Source organism: Microtus pennsylvanicus, chromosome 7, assembly GCF_037038515.1.
Source record: "Microtus pennsylvanicus isolate mMicPen1 chromosome 7, mMicPen1.hap1, whole genome shotgun sequence".
NCBI classification, from domain to species: domain Eukaryota; kingdom Metazoa; phylum Chordata; class Mammalia; order Rodentia; family Cricetidae; genus Microtus; species Microtus pennsylvanicus.
This window is the reverse complement of record NC_134585.1, coordinates 1074278-1096594: the sequence shown is the minus strand read 5'-3', so window position 1 is coordinate 1096594 and position 22317 is coordinate 1074278. Positions and strand designations below refer to the sequence as shown.

The window sequence follows — 22317 nt, the reverse complement described above, 5'->3', positions numbered from 1 at the left end:
TGTGAGCTGCTCTAATTGCTGAGTTCTCTCTCCAGCCTCAGACACTGTGGTTTAATACAGCAGAATAGAAACATTCAATGATGGAGTCACGTTATCATTAGCCATCTCATAAGTACCACTTGTATAGTAGTAGTGTAATATCTAATATTACACGGGACAAAGTATTAAAAAGAATCCTCCCACGGAAGGAAGAGATGGCTTAGCTCTCAAGAGCGCATTCCTAGGTCTTTCAAAGAACCCACAGCTGGTTCCCAGCACTCTCATGGCTCTTACCACCACAGGTAACTCCAGCTCCAGAAAATCTGTCTTCCTCAGGCACCGCACTAATATATTCACACACAAAAACACACAAACATAACTTAAAAATAAATTAAAGAACCAAAACCTACATAGACTCTACCTCAAGGCTCAGAGAAGCAATGTGGTCAAGAGGTCCAACAGTCAGAAGACATGGGTTCCATTCAAGTCCCAGGTCATAGAACGGCTCTTACGGCATTTTGTTTTTAATTTTTTTTATTATTTCATGTGCATTAGAGTTTTGCCTGTATGTATATCTGTATGAGGGTGTGGGATACTCTGAAACTGGAATTACAGGCAGGAAGGAGCTGCCATGTGGGTGCAGGGAATTGAACCCGGGTCCTATGCATGATCAGCCAGTTCTCCGGCCCCACATTTTTTTTCACTAACAGCTCCAGAACGATGCCAGCACTGGTTTTCCACAGGCACAGTCTCAACCCTGACCATGTTCTCCCTGGACATAAATAGTGCACTCTCAATTCTCATTGCACACCTGATTTCTAGAGAAACCAGTCAGTCACATAGAGGTTCTGAAGGACAACAATCCACAGGAATCACGTCCACACTCTTAACAGTCCCCTGTAGTGAGGACCAAGTCTTCTGCTTCCTGGCACAAGCTGCTGTCAAGACCCAAGCTAGTGGGGAGTGAAAAGGACTCTGCCAGAGAGAACAGGGCTCCAGGTGGGGGCAGTACCCAGTCAGCACAACTCAGTTGCCCTGGTCAATGTCTCCTCTGCCATCACCTGGGACCCTGGGCAGGGCGGAGGTTTGGGATCTCACAGCTTGTCTCCTGAGGCTCACACTAGCTGAGCCATTTCTACACTGCAGGGTCCCTGCCTGGCCTCCAGAAACCGTGGTTCATTTGTCAGCTGTGAGGAAGACACACAATCTGTGTGCTCCAACAGCTTCAGGAGATCCTGAGGATGGGGCCGAGGGCACTGTGGATGGAGCAGGAGGGGCCTGAGTATTGGGAGAGGGAGACACACAATGTCAAGAACACCCAGCAGACTTTGGGCCCTGTCCGGCTGCGACAAGCATAGCTGCAATGGTGTGTGACCGCGGGTCGGAAGTTAGGACTGCTCCAATTCGCTAAGGATGGAACTTGGGTTCCAGTCGCCCCGGGTCCGAGGTTCTGCACAAATGCAACCTGAGAAGTGGTTTCCTATTCGGTTTAGGGGGGCTGTGGGTGGGCTTGGTTCACTGCTTTCTTTGTTACATTCACCTATAAAAGTATACTGAAACGGAAGTAAGGTTGTCTATATCATTAGACTAGTCTGCCTCATTCTTGCGGGCTCTTAGATCCCAGGTCCTGCAGACACAGATCTGCACAGATTGGCAAAAGTCAATAAAGACGCCTGCAGAGGGTATCAGTACCCTGGAACTGACGTTACAGAAGGTTGTGAACCCGAGTCCTCTGGAAGAGCAGCAAGGTAGTAATGATCCAAGTTTAAGGCAAGGAAGTGTGCGACCTTGAAGAGAACCCCATCCTCTCCCAGGTGGTCTCTGGGAGTCTCAGGTTGTTGACATGTTTACAGAGAGGTTCTTCTTTTCTGCAACCCTGTGGTCTAGACTCACTTAACAATTGTAACCTGATCTCATTTAGGTTCCTAAGCAACACTTTTGAGGCTAATACCTTTAAAACTCATCCCAGTAATGTATACAGCTATTTGTAAAGACGACAAAGTGTGACAAGCCCACATTCATGCTCTTGGTATACTTTCTTTCTTTCCCTCCCTCCCTCCTACCCCCTCCTCCCTCTCCCTCCCCGCCCCCCCTCTGAGACAGGGTTTCTCTGTGTCCCTGGCTGTCCTGGAACTCACTCTGTAGACCAGACTGGCCTTGCACAAAGATCTTCCTGCCTCTGCCTACTGAGTGCTAGGATTGAAGGTGTCACCACCGCCAGACTTGTCTTTCTTTCTTAACGTTCATCTTTCTCTTTTTCTTGGCACCTCTCTTGATCTTCCTGCTTAAGGTCTACATTAAAATACATTTATTGATTCTTTTTCATGGCACCTCCTAGGTACCCCCTGGCCGTGCCACCAGGTGTCAGGAACTCTTGGAAGTGGATGATAAAAGCAAGCTTCGCATTTCTCATGAGAAGGGCACAGAAGTAGCTGCTGATGCGAAGGGTGAATAGCAGAAGGGCTTCGTGGTCGGAATCAGTGGTGGGAAGGACAAACAAGGTTGTCCCACGAAGCAAGATGTCTGGACCCACAGCTGAGTGTGCCTGCTGTTGTGTAAGGGACGTTCTTGTTGCAGACCATGAAAACTGGGCAGAGGAAATCCAAGTCTGTTCAAAGATGCATTGTGAATGCCAATCTGGGTGTCCACAACTTGGCTATTATAGGTAAAGGAGACAAGGAGGTTCCTGCACTGGCAGATACTGCTGTCTCAGTGGGTGGGGCCCAAAAGGTTGGCAGAATCTGACAGCTTTCCCATCTTTCTGAAGAAGCTGATGAAGTTGGCCGATATGTTATCAGAACATAAATTAAGAGAGTGAGAGGCCTAGTACCAACACACGCAAGATTCAGCATCCTGTTACTTCATGCATCTTTCAACACAGACAACGAAAGTGCTGTTCTGGAGAAAGAACGCACTGAGGAAAATGAGCCCAATGCTGCAGAATGTCTTAAACCTTTGGCCTAGAGAATGAAGGAAGCCCAAGAAAAAAAAATGCCAGGAACGGATCCACAGGAGATGCAGGCTGTCCTCACTGAGAGCTTCTGCTTAATCTAACTCAATTAAAAATGGGTCTTTAAGATGGGCGGTGGTGGTACACGCCTTTAATTCCAGCACTTGGGAGGCAGAGGCACGCGGATCTCTGTGTTCGAAACCAGCCTGATCTATCAAGTGAGTTCCAGGACAGCCAGGACTGTTACACAGAAAAATCATGTCTTGAAAAAATAAATAGTGTGTGTGTAGGTCTTTAAAAGTAACAAGTACAGCTACCGCAGAATAGAATCCTTTTTTATTTGTTTGTTTTTTAAGACAAGGTTTCTTCGTGAAACAAAGTGATCAGACCTTCAAAAAATACCTTTATTGGGCCAGCCAGCTGGTTCAGTGGGTAAAAGTGCTTGCCTCCAGGTGTGATGACCTGCGTGCCATCCCTGGACCTACTTGGTAGAAGAAGAAAACAGACTCCTACAAGTTGTCTTGTGGCTTCTACACATGAGCTGTGGCTCTCACACACATGCACACAATAAATAAATAGACTTACGCCACATTAAAATAAAAAATGTTTATTAACCCCCAACTCTACTAGTCTGCAATTCTCTTCTGCACCAAAGTCATAGATCACAATTTGGCCTGAGTAAAGATCCCTAAAAATTAGGGGGTGCTACTCAGGGCACAGTGGGTGAGGGGGTGGAGCTTTGTTTCCAACCCTGTGCCCTGTGACTGTGACAAAATACCTGATGAGAAGCCACCCAGCGAAGAGACAGGTGTCAGACCTTCAAGACAGAAAGGTGGGAGCAAGGGAAGAGACGGGGTCAGATCTTCCAGACAGAATGGTGGGAGCCAGGGAAGAGACAGGGGTCAGATCTTCCAGACAGAAAGGTGGTGCTGTCTCTGTTCACAGTGGCAGGAGATGTCCTGCTCAAGCCTTGCTCAGGAAACAGAGGAAGGGGACGCCAGCGCTCCACTGGCTTTTTCCTGAGTCTCCAGGTGATGAGTGCAGACACCTTATAGTCAACATGGCTCTTCCCTCCTCAGTTAAGTAAACCTGGCTGGAAAGACCCTCACAGACACACCCAGAGGGGCGGCTCCTAGGTGATTCTACCTCCGGGCAAGTCTGTGAAGATAACCGACTGAGTCTGGTGGTGGTGTCCCAGTCTTCAATCCAGGAGGCAGAGGCAGGCAGATCTCTGAGTTTGCGGCCAGCCTGGTCTACAGAGTGAGTTCCAGGACGGCCAGGACTGTTTCATGGAGAAACCCTGTCTTAAAAAACAAATAAAAAGGATTCCATTCTGCGGTAGCTGTTCCAGGCATTTCCACATGGGGTGGGGAGGGAGTTGGGATCTCCCTGAGTGAGGAGACTAGGCAAAGGCTTCTGAGAGCCATGGGGAGACAACACCAACAGGGTGGTGGGAAACAGGCAGATACCTTTCAAGGTGAGCAATCAGGCCATCTTAAAGGTCTGAAGAAGTGGCCTGGATGACTCTTGCAGGGTTCAGCCTTCCACAGAAGAACCGCTATGGCCTACAAGATTCAGAGCAGATTCGGGGCAGTCATTGTGAAGTGGTAACATTTCTGAATAGCTCACTCTTCACTCAAAATGTCCAAGTCCAAAGACTCTCGCCAGCGTCACCACGTGTCCCCTGTCTTTCCCCATGTCTCACCTCATCATCCACGACTGTCTCGCCGGAGTCCTGGTGACTGTCCCTGCCTAGAAAAGCACAAAGCAGGACCTGGTCAGGATTCACGAGGCTTGAGGTGAAGCCGGGTGAGCTCCCATGGCTCCAAGGATCTGAGCCCACCCCCACCACACTTACCTGCTTCCTGAGAGTGGATCCTTCTTCTCCAACCTGAGGGAAGAAACCATGTATGGGTGGCAGGGGAGCAGGCAGTCCTGAGGGCCTAGAGCAGTGGTTCTCAACCTCCCGAAAGCTGACACCCTTTAGCTCCCCATGGTGTGGTGGCCCCACCATACAATTATTCTCTAGCTACTTCATGGCAGTAATCTTGCTGCTGTTATGAATCATAACGTAAATCTGATATGCAGGAGATCTCATGCACAACCTCCAAAGGGGTTGCGACCCACAGGTTGAGAACCACTGCCTTAGAGGCATCCTCTTAGTCCTGAGCCCAAGGGAAATTTCTAGAACTGAGGTGATGTAATACCTCCCTGGAGGTTTGTCCTCAGTGAGACCTCTGCCGGTGACAGCTGGGCATGAGGTCTCAATCACCAGAACCATCCCCTAGCTAAAACTGTCCTTTGGTCCCCTCTACTATGTTCTAAAAAAAAAATATTTATTTATTTATTTATTTACTATGTATACAATATTCTGTCTGTGTGTATGCCTGCAGGCCAGAAGAGGGCACTAGACCCCATTACAGATGGTTGTGAGCCACCATGTGGTTCCTGGGAATTGAACTCATTGGAAGAGGAGGCAATGATCTTAACCTCTGAGTCATATCTCCAGCTCCTCCCCTCTACTTTTGAAGGTTAAACAAAAAGTTCCCAGAAGTAGAAGCAGAGCTGTGGATGGTGCATTCCACTACCCAAGCAGAGCACACAGCTACCCATGGTGTATGGTGCATCCCACTCCCCAAGGAGAGCACACTGCTACCTGTGGCGTGAAGCCCTCAGTATGAGAAGAAAACTCAACACGTCTCTCCTACCTGCATCCTTCTTCATACATATGTAACACATCAAAGCTCCAATGATGATGAGACAGACAAATAGGACAGGAATTAGTAAGATGGGGTTCTTGTACCAAGCAGCCTCTGGGAAAGGAAGGGAAGGTGAGGACCACCCAGCTCTCATCCCCAACCCTGCTCAGGTTCCCCAAAGAGCTAACTCTTACTTAGCTTACTCTAATCCCAGTTCTGTACCCATGTCCTCCTTACCCCATCTCAGGGTGAGGGGCTCGGGCAGCCCCTCATGCTGCACATGGCATGTGTATTTCTGCTCCTCCCCAGAAGGCACCACCACAGCTGCCCACTTCTGGAAGGTTCCGTCCCCTGCAGGCCTGGTCTCCACAAACTCCATTTCCTGGATCAGTTCCTCCCCATCCAGCTGCCAGGTCAGGGAGATCTCAGCTGGGTAGAAGCCCAGGGCCCAGCACCGCAGGGTAACAAAGGTAACTTTTTTCAGAATGAGGTGATGGGCCACATGTGCCTTTGGGGGGTCTGAGGAAAGGGTTGTGAAGATGAGACATCTTGCTTTCTTCTGGGGACCCAGCAGTGTTCATGTGGCCATTCTGGGAATGGACAGGGGAACTGGGGTGGGATTAGGGTGTCCTGATATTAGTAGACCCCAGCTAGAGCTCAGGCCCTGGGGTCATGTGTTCAGGATGCTCTAAGATGTGAGTGACAGTTTGGGGTAGGAGGCTTCAGGGTTCTGCAGACTGATGGAGGGGAAGAGATTCTGGTCCTGAGCTGAGTGAGGGCCAGGAGACTCAGAAAAGCTGGAGTCAGACTCCAGAGACATCGAGGGTGACCACAGGAGGAGGCCTGAGAGAAAAAGCTCCTGTGGGTCCAGGGCGATTGCCCAAGGAAAGAAATTGTTCGTCAGTTACTAAAAGATTGGTCTCCTGCTAGAGAAAATGAATTTCCTAATTGTCTGTAAGAGAAAAGCTGTTCTCAGAGGGCATCATTCTTGGTCAAAGATCTGGATCCCAAGGAGATTGCTGCCTCCCGGGACTCTGGGGATGAGTGAATTAAGGCCTTCTTGTTCAGGGGTCTCCCTCTCCTCCTCCATCTCCAAAGGACAGGATCTACTCCAGAACCTGTGCTTGCTGGGCCAGTGAACTAAGCCCCAAGTCCTCTCATCCTGCCCATGCACCCCCAGCTTTCCAAACTCCCAGCAAGCAGCCTGAGGGAAACTTGGGCAAGGTATTGCCCCCCTCCCCCCACCGCGCACCTGAGCGCAGCAGTGTGTCCTTCCCCTTTTCCAGGTGTTTCTGCAGCAGCTTCACGCACTTGCCCTTCAGGTGGGTTCCTAAACTGTCCTGCGAGATCTGAGCTAAGGTGCTGCCAGTGGCTGTCCCGGAGCTCAGGTCCTCATTCTGGGTGAGGCAATCCACGCCATCATAGGCCATCTGGTCGTACCAGCGGAGCAGGCGCCCATCTGCCCCCATTTCGCAGCCACGCATCCCCTGCAGCGTGTGAGGGTCTAGCGAGGACAAGGTGATCAGTCCTCTCGGGAAGCACAGCACCACTAACTGTTAACCAAGTCCCAGCGAATCCCTGAGGGCTCTTTTTCTGGTGAGGAACTAGGCAGGTCTCGGGTGACACTGCAGTTCCTCGAGTCTGGGCAACCCTGGTACATTTTTGGGTGATGTAAAGGGTCGGGGTCACTCACTCACCGTCCTCGCTCTGGTTGAAATAGCGAAGCAGGGTCATCAAGTTCCCCCCAGACAGTTGTGCTTGAGTCCTGGCCTTCTCCGTCTGCAGGTCCCAGCCCTCAGGCCCCTCCTGCTCCATCCACGGCGCCCGCGGCTCCATCCTCGGAATCTCCGCGTAGCTGTCATAGCGCACGAACTCCGTGTAGTCCACGCAGCCCACGAAAGTGAACCTCGGCTCCCCTAGGCCGGGCCGGAACACGGTGGTGCGGAAATACAGCAGCGAGTGTGAGCCTGGGGGCGGCGCGCAGTGAGACCCTGACCCTCCTCCCGGGACCCCGGGCAGAAGCGCTGGCCTGGACGGGAGAGTGGCGCGGGGCTAGGAACAGGGACGGAGAAGGGAGCAGCGGAAAGTTCAGGCTGGGCGATTGGGAGACCTGAGTTCCTGGGTTCCGTCCGTCCCTGCCCCTTCCCGCCAAGATCGGTTTCTTCCTGGGTTGCACTCACCTGCGTGGGTTTGAGCACAAAACAAAGGTGCCGCAAGCATCAGTCCGAGAGCTGGGGGCACAATGGCCCCCATTCTTGGGGACCCTGAGCGTCTGGTTCTGGGCGGATTTTGGGCACCTTTACAAACCAGAGTGACCCTGATTGGATTATCTCAGAACCCGACTTCAAACGAGAGTGAGAACATGTGTGACGTCATCAACCTTCGGGCAGAAATCAATGAGGGTGGGGACTGGAAAGTCAAACTGAATGCAGATCGCCCAGTCACCACTCCCTGAAACTCTGAGAGCCACTGCCAGAGAACCCAACACAGTGCTGACTTCCCGGAAAGAGCTAGGGTTTGTCAACCTGTCTTCCTGAGTCCCAATCAGAGACTGTGGAGTTCAGGGGAGACTGCAGACTGAACTCAGGCCTTCTCTGATTCAGCGCTGTGAAGATGCAGTCCCACCCCTTCTGGGACTCTGCCAGAGATATATGCCAGCGGGTGTGTGGGCAACAGCGACCTCCTCTGGGAATTCATCGGAGAGATAGGTTTTCTCAGTCTCTGTCTCTCTCCCCTCCCCCCATTGTGTGTCTGCCTTTCTGTCTCCCCATGTCTCTGTGTCTCTCTCATCGTTTTTTTTCTCTCGCTTTTTCTGAGTTTTTCGAGACAGGGTTTCTCGAAGAGGGAAGTAACTATGACCATCTAGTCTTCAATCCCATAAAAGACCTGAGAAGGAAAATAATATTACTTGAGTAAGCAGGAAGTGCAATCATACAACTTCCAAAAGGTGTAAGAAATGACAAAGACAGCCGGTTACCTGGGCAATCACCCAAAGTCTCATTTGCAATGTTGGAGCAATCAACTTTGGTTAAAGCCTGGAGTAACTGACAGACCATTTTCAGAGGCAAGAAAATTTGAAAAACTGTCTTACTCTGTCTTGGCAAAGCTTGGCAGTCTTTTTATTTGTATCCTGCTTGTCCAGTCTAGACACCATGCACTTTGTCAGTAGTCAAGACAGGGCAGTTCTTTGCCCAAAGACCAGTTGTGCAAAGAAGAAAACAAGCTCCAAGTGGAGTGTCTTTGGTGGAATCATCCCGAGCAGTTTGTAACCCAAAACCAAACTTAAAGCGGTGCTATCAGCATGATGACATCATATCAACCAGGTGGAGTCGCTGCTGTGGGGCCCCATTACTGCAGGAAAATGTATTGTTTATTGTGGAAAACTTAAACATTATTCATGTGGACATACATTTAATAAAGGGTACCATAGAGACAAAAATAGTCATAGGGAGAAGTCAAATTTTGCGAAAGCAGAGTGAATCGGTAGGGCACGAGACTGAATCTCAGGGTTTGTGCCCCACATTGGGAGGCAATTTGTTGCCATACCAAAGAGTTCCACAATAGCCTGGAATGGAGTATAACAAAAGTTTATTTGGGGATAAACTCACAGTAAGGGTAGCAATTTGCAGTCCTCTGCGTGCGCAGGGAACTGAAACCGGATCCAGCATCAGCGAGGGCCGTGCATGCTTTTCGCCGGCATTTATACTATATGAGAGGCACGCCCCAAATGGGCCGGTTTATTTATTTATTTACTATGTATACAATATTCTGTCTGTGTGTATGCCTGCAGGCCAGAAGAAGGCACCAGACCCCATTACAGATGGTTGTGAGCCATCATGTGGTTGCTGGGAATTGAACTCAGGACCTTTGGAAGAGCAGGCAATGATCTTAACTTCTGAGCCATCTCTCCAGCCCTGTGGGCCGGTATCTTAAAGGCTGTTGGCTGAAGGGGTTCCCACAACACAGGGCAGCTAGGGATGTTGCACATAGAAACTTGTCTCGAAACATCAAATCAAAACAACAATAACAACAAAAGAATACATTGGCCCATGAGAGAGGGAGCTGGGAGAGCAAGAGAAGAGAGAGGGACAAGAGAGGGGACCAGGAGAGGGAGAAGAACCAAAGAGGCCGAGAGCACCAGGAATGGAGCCAAAGTGGAAAGCACTTGACCAAGTGACTGGGTTATATAGGAAAGAGAAGCTGAGGGGTTGAAGAGGTTTAGGATGGGGTGGAGGTGAGAGGTGCTGAGAGGAGCCAGGGCTCTGTAGCACCAAACAGTTTATTTCTCAGCCAGCATCGGTACTAACGGCAGGCAAAAGGCAGAACAAAGGGCAGTAGAGTCAGCTGACCACCTCCCTGCTCTGTCCTTGGGAGGAAGCTCACACAGGTGCATTTTCTCAATACAAGAATTCAGCTAGTAGCAAGCAGCTACCAATCACTAAGGAGGAGTGCCTCTGGCTGGCATACAGCAGTCCAAATCTTAATAGATATGTGTTCTTTCACCTGGGCAAAATGCTCTTTCTCATGGGCTTAATCAGAACTTTCTTACAACCCTCAAGGGTATTTGGAGCAAGCACAGCAGGCAATCTTTTTTTTTAAATATTTATTTATTTATTATGTATACAATATTCTGTCTGTATGTATGTCTGCAGGCCAGAAGAGCACACCAGACCGCATTATAGATGGTTGTGAGCCACCATGTGGTTGCGGGGAATTGAACTCAGGACCTTTGGAAGAGCACTTTGAACTGAAATGACTTCTTTAAGTCAGAATGACTCCAGATGGAAACTGAGTCACATGTGGGCTCCCACAGGTACCATTAGCAGCACAAGAACAGGCCTAGTCCTCCATACTAACTAAAAAGACAAGAAATAAACACAGAAGACAGGGGAAGGTGCCACAGCCAGCACTGAATTCAGGGTAACCTGTCAGAACAGCCCTGTTGCTCATAATCCTGGACTCCAGTCCAGGAATCCAGTCGTCTCCTTGTTTTCACCCTAATCCCAGGTGTTGACTCAGGATTCTCTCCTGCCTGGTTCTCACAGTTGTTAACTCCCAAAGAAATCACATAGAAGTCTACATCAATTATTAACTGATTGGCTCAGTATCTCAGGCTCTTCTTAATTAATTAATTAATTCTTATAATTTATATTAGCCCATAATTCGTGTCTATGTTGGCCATGTGGCTTGGTACCTTTTTTGTTGAGGCAGTCACATCTTGCATCTCTGTGTCTGGGTAACAACTGGAGACTGCAGAATCCTCTTCCCAGAATTCTCCTGTTCTCATTGCCTCACCTCTACTTCCTGCCTGGCTACCAGCCAATCAGCATTTTATTAAACAAGTACAAGAAACAAATGTTTACAGGGTAAAACCATTGCCCCGTAGCACCCAGGCCCCAGGGCGTCACCTTTTCAAGCCTCCAGAGACAAGTCAGAGCTCTGGACACTGTCCCTGGCTGCAGCAGAAGAAATAACCAGACACAGTCAAGAGACTGACTGGTGGGGCTGGAGGAGAAACCATCAGCTCAGTCTGCACTCAAGTACCTCGGGGATGATTCTTCTTCCCGGACATCCTGAACTGACACAGGAGCATAGCCTTCTTTTCTCCCTGTGAGAGGAAAAGCTGTGAGAATCCAGGGAAGCCCTGGTCCCTAGAGAGTTTCCAGAATTGTGACTGCAGATCAGAGGAGGGTCAGGAGGCACGAGGAAGGAGGTGTGCAGGGAATGAACTAATGCCAGTCTGGAGGTCTGTCCTCAGCAGGAACCTTACTCTCTAGCCTCTGACCTGAGAATCATATGTCCATCCCTTCCATCATCAGGGTTATGAAATGTTCCTCAATTTTCCAAGCACTTTATAGTAGGTGATTCTCAGCATACAGATCCAGAGATGACATGGTTGTGCACATGACGTGTGTGTGTGTGTGTGTGTGTGTGTGTGTGTGTGTGTGTGTGAAAGACAGACATGCACTCATGCTACAGCAGGTGTGTGTGTTGATCAGAGGAGTCCGTTCCTTCCTCCCACTTTTACATGGCTTTTGAGGGTTGAATTCAGTTCATCAGACATGCATGTGTATACCTACTGAGCCATCTTGCCAGGCCAGGAACCGTTTCTTAGTATCTAGAAGACAGCGCTGTCTGATAGCCATTCACCATGCACCCTTCTTGAAGGTGCTAAATTAACATAAAACATGCAAAACAAAATAGAACGAAAACTAGACTCTGTCCCTTCCATACCTGTGTTCTTCCTCACCCACATCATCACACATCCAATGACAAAACCAAAGACCACAGCTCCAAACACAACACCAACAATAGTCATGATCGTGATGGTGTACTGAGGAGACTCTAGGAGAGGAGGAAATGGAAAAGAAGGTGAGGGTCATGGCTATGCCCTGGGTCTGTAGAAGGCTCCAGCTTTCCCTGACCCCAGCTCTGCACCCACTCCCTCCTTACCCCATCTCAGGGTGAGGGGCTCAGGCAGCCCCTCATGGTACACATGGCATGTGTATTTGTGCTCCTCCCCAGAAGGCACCACCAGAGATGCCCACTTCTGGAAGGTTCCATCCCCTGCAGGTCTGGTCTCCACCGGCTCCATGTCCTGGGTCTGATCCTCCTCACCCCTCTTCCAGGTCAGGGTGAAGTCAGCAGGGTAGAAGCCTAGGGCCCAGCACCTCAGGGTGACATCATCTTGAGGTCTGGGGTTATGGGTCACGTGTCTCTGGAGGGTTTGAGGAGAAGAGGTGGAAATGTCAGGTGTTTTTCACTCTTCCTGGGGGCTCCAGCAGGGTCCATGAGACCTTCCTGGGAAGGGTCAGAAATGGGGTGAGGGAGGGGTTAAAATACCCTGAAGCTTAGACACAAGGTTCTGAATAATCTTATCTTTGGAAAATTCTAGATAGGGGTGAAAGAGCCCAGGGCCAGAGAGCTCTAGGTGTCACAACAGGAAAGGGACTTCTGTCCTGACTGGGTGAGGCTGAGGGATTCAGCCTCACTGAAGACTCCAGAGACCTTAGGTGTGGGCAGAGAACTGGGCTTGTGGAAGGCTGTGGCCCACAGGACTGCAGACTGAAGGTCAACTGCCTTGGTCATTTCAGGACCTTCTCTCCTTCCCTCTGGAGACACTATGAACTCTGCTGAGAGAAGGGTGAGCCCTGGGAGAGTCAGTCCCTGCTAAGGGCAAGGATACCAAATAGAACTTTCCACCTCCTATAAGTGAGAGACAGGAGACAGGTGGATGTGATGTCAGAAGGAGAGACAGCCTGAGTTTCCTCTAAAGCCAGGAAGCAGACAAGGGAATAGACTCTCCACCATCATATTTGATACAGTGATGATTTATATAAGCTATCAGAGTTAGACGGAAGATAGGCACAAAAGGGTCAAAACAGGAAAGGAAGAAGTCCACTCTTTCCAAAAACCATCATTCTTTCTTACAACACCCTGTTGATCCCATAGACATTATCTGGGATCTAATAAACACGGTTTTACACAAAAATCAATAGAAAAAATGGGACCTTCATTTATGCTAGTAGTGTATTTTAGGAAATGTACAACATTCAAAGTAACTCCACCAGAATGAAGTGTCTGGAGGTTTACCTACCCAAAGAAACGATAGAAGTCTGCAATGAAAACTTCAAGACATAGACACAGGACATCATGGAAAGACAAACCATGCTGCTGGACTGGCAGAGGTAATATTGTGAAAATGGCCACACCACCAAAATTAATCTAGAGATATAAGGCAATACTATCAAAACTCTGATATATTCCATAGGTGTAGAAAAGAGGAAAAATCTGTATGGAGTGAAAAAGACCACGAACAGCGGACACTCCTAAGGATTAAGGTCACTGCTGAAAGCTGGACATGGTGAGGCACTCCTTTAATCCCAGGACTTGAGAGGCAGAGGCAAGTGGATGTCTGTGAGTTCAAGGCCAGTCCTGCCTACAAAGCGACTAGGACTGTGACAAATAAAAGAGCCCTGCTGGAGGTGTTACATCACCAACCTCAAATTACCCTGCAGAGCTGTAGTGACAAAGACAGCCTGGAACAGGCATAAAACAGACAGGAAATCAAAGGCATAGGATAGAGATCCTGGACATAAAACGACAAAGCTATGCAGACTTAATTTTAGAGAAAGAATGCAAAACACAAACTGGAAAAAGAGCCCATTCTATGCACGATGCTGCAACACTGTTTTCCTGCCCGAGAAGATGAATTTAGATTCTCACCTTTCACATTGTACAGAAGTAAACTTTAAATAGAGCACTGACCTTATTATGTTCAAATCTTGAAACACCCAAAGTTCAAGAAGACAGTCTAAGGGAGGCCCTTCCAGATACTGGGGTAAGCAAGAACTTAGGATAGAACAGCAGTACCACAGGAGCTAATGAGGCCACACATCAGCATGAAAACAAAGTCTCTCCACAGCATAGGGCACAATCAGCAGAGAGAACAGAAGCCACAATCGGAGGAAACCTGTATCAGCTCCACTGCAGACAAGGGGACTAGAGTCTTCCATTTACAGAGAACTGCAGAAATTAAATACCAAGGAACTAATGTTGTCAATCAACCAATGGTCGAGAGAATTGAATAGACAGTTATCTTAATAAAAGAAAATCTCAAATGGCCACTAGCTATTTTTAGTGTGCTCGGTATCTCTACCCTTCAAGAAATGCAGATTAAACTCCTTTGAGGGGCTGGAGAGTTGGCTCAGAGGTGAAGGGCACTTGAGCTCTACAGAGGACCTGGGTTAGATGCACGGTGTGTAACTCCAGCCCCAGGGACCTGACACCCTCTTCTGAGCCCAGACACCAGGCACACACATGGTGCACATGCACACATGCAGGCAAAACCCTCATCCACATGAAAGAGTGAAATAAAGATAATAAAACTGCTTAGAGACAGCGCTTCACCCCAGTCAGAAAGGCTGTCATCAACAAATCTGACAGCAAATGTTGGAGAGAACATGGGGAGAGAGGAGCCCTTACTCACTCCTCTGTGTGTGTGTATGCATGCGTGCGTGCGTGTGCACACGCACACAAATTAATACTGTCTTTGTGGAAATCATTTTGCTCATTTCTTTAAAAAAATTGAAGCTAGAACTACCGTATGACCCAGCTATTTTACTCCTGGGCAGAAGTCCACACCCTACTGGTGAGACATTTACACCCCATGGTTATTGGTGTTTTTTCACTAGAGTGAAGAATTGGGTTTAGTCCATCAGTGGATGAGAAGATAATGGACATTTGGTATCCATATACAATGGAATACTGTTTGGCTGTAAACAATGTAATCACAAAATACTCAGGAAAATGGATGAACTTAGCATGTATATTATTAAGCGAGGTCTTTAAAAGAAAAGCTACATTGTTTCTCATCATACATGGGATACAGCCAACAATATATGGACTAGGTTATCTTCAAACACTTCAGAGATCTACAGACTATGGCATTTAAGATGTTTCAATAACCTATGTTCTTCTTGTTCATGGCAATGAGACACGTCTGCTCCTGGCAGCACCAATCTACTTCAGAGAAGATAATGGACATCGAAGAAACTCCACATGGAGTTTACTTTCTCTACGGCAAAAGTAAGACACTGGGCAAGAAAATGCCCTTGCCTCGACTGCTGACAGAATGCTGTCCTAATTTGATAAGCAGCACACAAAATATCCAGCTTCACAGAACAGTCTGTCGGATATACTAGACCTGTAGGCTGAAGATGGAAGCCCCAACATTGCAGAGGAACTTAGGGTGACTGTCCAGGTACCCAGCTGTTTCCATCATTTCTCACATTTTTTGGAAGTCGCTTGCTCACACTTCCTGCTTACTCAGTTAATGTATTTCCTTCTTGGGTCTCTGAGGGAGTGGAAGACTAGATAGTTAGTTTTCCTTGTTTACTAGACACAGAAAGCAAGTTATAATAGAAAGGAAATTAGGTACAAGACTTTGGACTCACCAAGATAGAGATATGGAGTATTTTCTCTGAATTTGTCAAATGCAAATGGACTAGACATTTTTGATGTATTTATTGCCTGAATATATTGTATATAGTTATTGTACTTATTGTATATAGCTTTTCTTACATTAGTCATAGTTTTTTATTTTAAACAAAAGGAAAATGTAGTAGCATTTGACTTTTACTTTAATAAAATAAAATTTTATTTAATAAAATAAAATAAAGCTTGCCTATAGATCAGAGTAAAACAGCCCCACTGGTCAGCCTTACTACCAGGCAGTGGTGACACACACCTTTAATCCCAGTAGCCACACTAGTTCCCATAGCAACCAGGCAGTGCCTTCCCTAAATCCCAGTGATGCACACCTTTAACGACAGCCCTAGAGAGGATTACAAAATGGGAGGAAACTGCTCTCAGACACAGTCTCTTTCTGAGATTCCTGGAGGCAGGATCACCATTTTGGACTGAGGTTTAGGAAAGAGCCAGTGGCTGGCTGCTCCCACAGCCTCATCCTGTCCCACCAGATGCACACAGCACAGTGAACACAGATTCTGGGGGGTTCTCCATGCTGCCTTTTGTTTCCTCCACAAGCTCTACATATCTCAATCCTTTATTTTACCGCCAATCAACCTTTGAGAGCAAGAATGTGAACAATCAAGTTCACATTCAGATTCTTATTTTCAGTGGGGAAGTCAGGGCTGCAGCTCAGGACAGCGTGGAGGAGACGGGATGGAGATTCCCCTCCTGTCTGCAGGAACAGGAAGGTTGGCTGTGGAAGGGAACAGGCAGTGCAGGGACAGGGTCAGGTGTGCAGGGGTGGGCTGAGCTCCCCAGTTCTTCACACTGAGCCCATAGGATCACAGGGAACATCAGACACTATTGCTGAGAGTGAACTGAGGGCTCTGGATGTCACAGGAGAGACCTGAACACATCGTCTGTCACTCCATCCACACCAGGCAGCTGTCTTCACGCTACAGAACAAGAGTCATGAACAATCACTGTGAAGACAACATCCCAACAACCCACCACTCACTCAAAGGTGATTCTTCCAGTCCCTGAAACCCAATCATGTCCACTCTGCCCCTCCCCAGGTCAGGTCACAGAGGGTCACCTTTACAATCTGGGAGAGACACATCAGAGCTCTGGGAACTGTCTCTGCCTAGAGTGAAATTATATATATATGTTAATGGAAAGGTAATAACAGGGACCATATTTTGCTGGAGGAGCTATTATGGATTTCCAGAGCTCCTCAAATAATCCAGCTTCAACCCAAAGGCTTCAGGGACAATCCTGCCCCCCACTCTTACCTGGAGCTGGAGCATAGTCCCCTCCTCTCCCACCTGTGAGAAGAAAAGCTGTCAGAGACCAGGGAAGTCCCTGACCCTAGGAAGTTTCCAGAACTGACAGCAGACCCAGGGTAGAGACAGCAGCAATGAGGGTGTGGATGTGTTTCCCATTAATGAGGCAGAGCACACTTCTAAAAAGGTGCTGAGAGAGAACTCAGACCCTGCCCTTTCCTACCTGTGTTTCTCCTCCTCTTCATCACAACAACCACCACAGCTCCAATGATCACAGCTCCAAGGAGAACCAGACCAGCAATGACTGCCATGATGGGGACCATGGAATGAGGAGGCTCTGGGAAGGGAAAGACAGGAAGGGAAGATGAGGGTCATGACCCAGCTCTCAGCCCTGACCCTGCTCAGGGTCTGCAGAAGGCTCCAGCTTTCCCTGACCCCAGCTCTGCACCCACTCCCTCCTTACCCCATCTCAGGGTGAGGGGCTCAGGCAGCCCCTCATGGTACACATGGCATGTGTATTTGTGCTCCTCCCCAGAAGGCACCACCAGAGATGCCCACTTCTGGAAGGTTCCATCCCCAGAAGGTCTGGTCTCCACCAGCTCCATGTCCTGAGTCTGTTCCTCCTCCTCCCTCTTCCAGCCCAGGGTGATGAAGGCAGGATAGAAGCCCAGGGCCCAGCACCTCAGGGTGACATCACCTTTAGACCCAGGATGATGGGTCACATGTGCCTTTGGGGGATCTGTGTGGAAGGTTTAAGATATCTCATAATTAACAAGATAAACTGAAATCTGCAAAGACAAAGTTAAATCAATAACGACACTGAACTATGTGACTGAACACTTCTGTCATCACACAGTGACCTGCAGGTAGAGCTGGTCCCCTCATCACAGAACTGCACATTTCCCTGGGAGGAACTAGGGGGGGAATCTACATGAGCTGGGTGGTCAACATGGTCTTCTTATGTGATGTTCTGTAGCATAAGTTAGGTTGTAAAAGAATGAAGGAATAGAAAATAATTAGTTTATATATGTGTTTAAATTCATATCAAAATAAGAAATTAGGGGCATGCACTACATGACGGTGCCACCACTGAGGCACAGCCACTGTGGCCATCTTGCTGTCCAGCATTTACTGTCCATCCGAGTGAACAGCCATCACCAAAGTGAGCCGTAGAAACGTGGTGAACCTCTGACACTCAGCCAGAGAAAATGACTCCACAATCTCTGTCTCTGGGAGACTAGATACCAGGTATTGTCACACAGGGTCCCTGGAAGTGGAGGGCAGAGGGAGGAGTTGCCAGAGGCCCCTGCACCTGTGCGCAGCAGTGTGTCCTTCCCATTCTCCAGGTATCTGCTCAGAGACTTCACGCACTCGCCCTCCAGGTAGGCCCTGCTGATCTCCCCAGCACCAGCCTGCTCCCACTTGCGTTGGGTGATCTGAGCCGCTGTGTCCGCCGCTGTCCACGTCGTCAGGTCGTCGTTCAGGGCGATGTAATCGTGGCCATCGTAGGCGTACTGTTCATACCCGCGGAGGAGGCGCCCGTCCGACCCCACCTCACAGCCGTACATATTCTGGTATGTGTGAGAGCCTGCGGGACCCCACGGTCAGCCCCGCCCATCTGCCCCGCCCCCGTCACCTGCTCCCCGCGGCCCCACGGTCCCGCGGCCCCGCCCACCCGCGGACTCTAAACCGAAAGGGAAACCGGGTCCGGTCCCCGCTCTCCTTCCAAACCTCCGACCTGGGACCCGGGGCGACTCCGGCCCGTGTGTGGGGACGTGGAGGGGTCGTGACCTCAGACCGCGGTCACTCACCGCCCTCGCTCTGGTTGTAGTAGCCGAGCAGGGTCCTCAGGTTCCCTCGGAAAGTCTGCTCACGGTTCTTGGTTCTTTGTGTGCTCCTCTCCCAATACTCCGGCCCCTCCTGCTCCATCCATGGTGCACGGGGCTCCTTCCTTGGAGTCTTCGCGTCGCCGTCGAAGCGCACGAACTGCGTGTCGTCCACGTAGCCGACTTCCACATACCGGGGCTCCCCGAGGCCGGGCCGGGACACGATGGTGTAGAAATACCGCATGGAGTGCGAGCCTGGGGGCGGCGCGCGGTGAGACCCCGACCCTGTTCCCGGGACCCCGGGCAGGAGCGCGGGCCGGAGGGGAGCAGGGCGCGGGGCTCGGGACGCGGGTGGAGAAGGGGCGGGAGAGTCCGGCTGGGTCCACGCGGGGATGCGGCTTCCCCGGTGCTGCCCCCGCCCTCCCCGCAGAGCCCGTTTCCCTCCGGACCCCGCACTCACCCGCGTGGGTCTGGGTCGGGGTCAGGGCGGCCGCCAGCAGCAGGAGCAGTGTGCGCAGCGCCATCGCCCCCACCTCAGATCTGGGGCGTCTCCTGAGTTCCGCGGACTCAGTGGACTTTATAACCGGTGACCGCGGCGACGCTGGTTGTTTCTCCGGGATCTCGCTACCCAATGGAGATTAGAACAGCTCAGTTGTCAACAGTGTCTGGACAAAAGGAGCCTGTCATGATATGCTAAATAGAAACAGATCACCCAAAGGAAGTTCTTCATTTCCAACCATTATCACTGCCAGTGTAGGACTTAGCCATCGGTAAGTTTAAAGGAGGCTTGAGTCTCAGTAGTTTACCCTGAAGTAATACCTGGGGGCTCTTACATATGGGACTTAGTCTCCTTGTTGGCTTTTTGGGGTTTATGGATCTGGGCATAACATATGTGGGCTTGTCCTGGATCCCCCAAGCGCATGGGACTACACCCGTAGAGCCTTCAACAGGTCCCTAAGTTTTCTGTGTTTTGTTTCATGTCTCATGTCTGTGTCTCATGTCTTTCTGTGAGCGGGCCCTGGAACTGTGAGAGCCTGTAGACGATCTACACAGAAGCAGGAAAAGATCACTGGCGGGGTACCTGGTGTCTCAGTTCAGTAGAGAGACACGCGGGATGCTACCAATGTCCATTCTCTAGATAGACTGGCGGGTTGCAACCGCAAAACAGCTTGAGGCTGACGTCTTTGGTTTGATTTGGCACCAACAGGATTTATCTGTCCATTGTCCTGTGTGTCTGCGTGATGTTGTGTTTTGTCCTGACTTAGACTGACACTGACGTGGGACAGATTCAAATTGAGACTTCTTTGACCTTGATATTGGGATCACTAATAGGACTTTAGAGATAGGGCCATAAGCATAGGGGTATATTTTCCTAAAAGGGAAAAGACAAATAACCTTTACCTGCCACCATAAACATTTCATGAAAAGCAGTCAGCCTTGGTCTGTAGTGCGGGAGCAACACTGGCAGATTGCCACACAAGCAGGAGGCTGCAGGGCAGCATGCTTGTATGGATGGGTGGCTGGACTGTGCAGCCTTGTTGTTACAATGTAGCAAGGCTGCCAGCCACATTTGTAGGGGTTGGATATGTCCCATTAGCATTTCAAACACTGAACAGAGAATCTGGGGTTAATTGCTATGGAAGGCAAGGTTAACAATCTTTCTCCCCCATTCTGCATACCACCCTGCCCCCTCCCATGCTGGTGGATGAGTTCCCTGGGTCTGCCCTGGCGGCTGCCAGCCTCAATTTCTGGCCAAACCTGACCAACGTTTGTCTCCATAGGTCAATGACTCTGGCTATAGGTTTGTTTTTTTTTGTTTTTGTTTTTTTTTTTTTTTGTGGTTTTTCGAGACAGGGTTTCTCTGTGGTTTTGGAGCCTGTCCTGGAACTAGCTCTTGTAGACCAGGCTGGCCTCGAACTCACAGAGATCCGCCTGCCTCTGCCTCCCGAGTGCTGGGATTAAAGGCGTGCGCCACCACCGCCCGGCTTCTGGCTGTAGGTTTTAAACTGCGATGAACATTGAACTTCCAGCAATAAAGCCAGTACTGGAACAGGACAGGGACTGATGAATGAAATAGACTGTGCTGAAATGAAAAGATGCAAAACAGCATAAAATTAAACAGAAAATACAAAAAGATTTCATTTTACGAACCTACTGTACACAGTGGATCACAGCCTCATTCCAGGGAGAAGACACTGTGTGTGTTCATCTGTGCACTTCAGCCCTGTGTCAGGTTTGGATTGCTGCTGAGCAGGACAAATTCCTTCAGTCACTTGAATGATAACTTGTAACAGACCGTGACAGCCCACATCCAGCAAGTTCCTGCAGCTCGTGATGTCTCCTTTCCCATGTTCCCTCCCACATGAGGCCCTCAGGCTCTAGTCTTTTTTTTTTTAATTTATTTATTTATTAAAGATTTCTGTCTCTTCCCCGCCACCACCTCCCATTTCCCTCCCCCTCCCCCAATTAAGTCCCCCCCCAGCCCGAAAAGCAATCAGGGTTCCCTGTCCTGTGGGAAGTCCAAGGAACCCCCACCTCCATCCAGGTCTAGTAAGTTGAGCATCCAAACTGCCTAGGCTCCCACAAAGCCAGTGCATGCAGTAGGATCAGAAACCCATTGCCATTGTTCTTGAGTTCTCAGTAGTCCTCATTGTCCGCTATGTTCAGAGAGTCCGGTTTTATCCCAGGCTTTTCCAGACCCTCTAGTCTTTTTAATATGACAGAGAAGCATCAGAGTCTAGGACAATAGTTCAATTTGTTGAAGAACAAAACAGGACTCTGTCTGAGCCCACAGAATTTAAGGATGAGAAGGAGGAATCACGGTTGGCTGAGCTGCCCCATGACCTCCCCGCTACACCACTGCGAGGGTCTCAGGCTGTCCTGCCCTCATGAAGCTTACATCCAGATGGAACTTCCCATCCTCCCCCCCCCCCGTGGGAAGACAGTTCCCTGCAAGAGGGTAGGGAGGGTGCAGAGCCAGGAGAGTCACAGCAGCTGCAAAGCCAGGAACCAGGGAAGTTTCTAGAACTCTGAAACAGACTGTGATGTCTATTCTCAGTTGTCAACTTGACTATATTATATCTGAAATTGACTAAAAGCCCAAAATGGAGGGCACAGCTGTGAGGGACTTTTGCTTAATTTGAGGTGGGAAGACCACCTTCTGGTCTGGATCTGTGCGGTGAAGGACAAATGCAGTTGGATTTTCTATGTCCTGCCAGCTCCTCCATAATGACGCAGTCAGTCTTAGCTTGGGCTTGTTCCCAGCTACCTCTTAAAGCATAAATTATTCCACTCATATTAATCTATATTCTGGCACATGGCTCACTACCTCTCCTCATAACACATGTCTGACTTCCTCCTCCTCTGGCTGTTGAATTCCCCTTGCCTCTGATTCCTTCCCAGAGTTCCTATCTCTGCCAGGAAGTCCTGCTTTTCTTCTCCTTCATAGCTATTGGCTGTTTAGCTCTTTATTAAACCAATCAGAAGATGCCTTAGGCAAGTGAGGAAGGACAGAGACACATCTTATAAAAGGATTATCCCAACAAACAAACCTTTAGTCCAGATATTTTGAGATGGAAAAACGCACCTCTCACGTGGGCCACACCTTC

General features: G+C 49.3%; 2 protein-coding genes across 13 annotated transcripts in view; both read right to left on the bottom strand.

The window, feature by feature from the left end:
• Positions 1–22317, bottom strand: part of LOC142854135 (H-2 class I histocompatibility antigen, L-D alpha chain-like) — a 142791-nt gene that overhangs the window by 34203 nt on the left and 86271 nt on the right. For 4 of the 11 annotated variants that reach the window (XM_075979267.1, XM_075979263.1, XM_075979266.1 and 1 more), the window contains exon 8: positions 16508–16556. In XM_075979267.1, the coding sequence (XP_075835382.1) occupies positions 16552–16556 (5 nt within the window). In that variant the 3' untranslated portion in view covers positions 16508–16551. Of the gene's footprint in view, positions 1–16432; positions 16557–16696; positions 16745–16892; positions 16926–17106; positions 17221–17346; positions 17623–18195; positions 18472–18694; positions 18965–19169; positions 19289–22317 lie in introns of those variants that run through there. The other 7 variants (XM_075979278.1, XM_075979269.1, XM_075979275.1 and 4 more) reach the window with 7 other exon arrangements.
• Positions 3579–7881, bottom strand: LOC142854136 (H-2 class I histocompatibility antigen, Q10 alpha chain-like). 2 transcript variants are annotated; one of them, XM_075979281.1, is made up of 9 exons: positions 7809–7881; positions 7326–7595; positions 6881–7132; positions 5866–6147; positions 5638–5742; positions 4788–4820; positions 4635–4681; positions 4399–4494; positions 3579–4233 (listed from the first exon to the last, which is right to left on the bottom strand). In XM_075979281.1, exons 1-8 carry the CDS (start codon positions 7879–7881, stop codon positions 4402–4404), a joined length of 1155 nt encoding a protein of 384 aa, XP_075835396.1. In that variant the 3' UTR covers positions 3579–4233; positions 4399–4401. The 2 variants fall into 2 exon arrangements, with proteins under 2 accessions (XP_075835396.1, XP_075835397.1); XM_075979282.1 differs by having other exon boundaries at positions 7326–7544; positions 7809–7873.

Bases quoted from the DNA above. Each gene is read 5' to 3' on its own strand.
- LOC142854136 (XM_075979281.1), bottom strand. From the start codon at position 7,881: ATGGGGGCCATTGTGCCCCCAGCTCTCGGACTGATGCTTGCGGCACCT. The intron at 7,596-7,808 runs GTGAGTGCAACC...CGCCGCCCCCAG, and splicing joins TTGTGCTCAAACCCACGCAG to GCTCACACTCGCTGCTGTAT. The intron at 4,495-4,634 runs GTGAGACATGGG...TGAATCTTGTAG, and splicing joins AGACAGTCGTGGATGATGAG to GCCATAGCGGTTCTTCTGTG.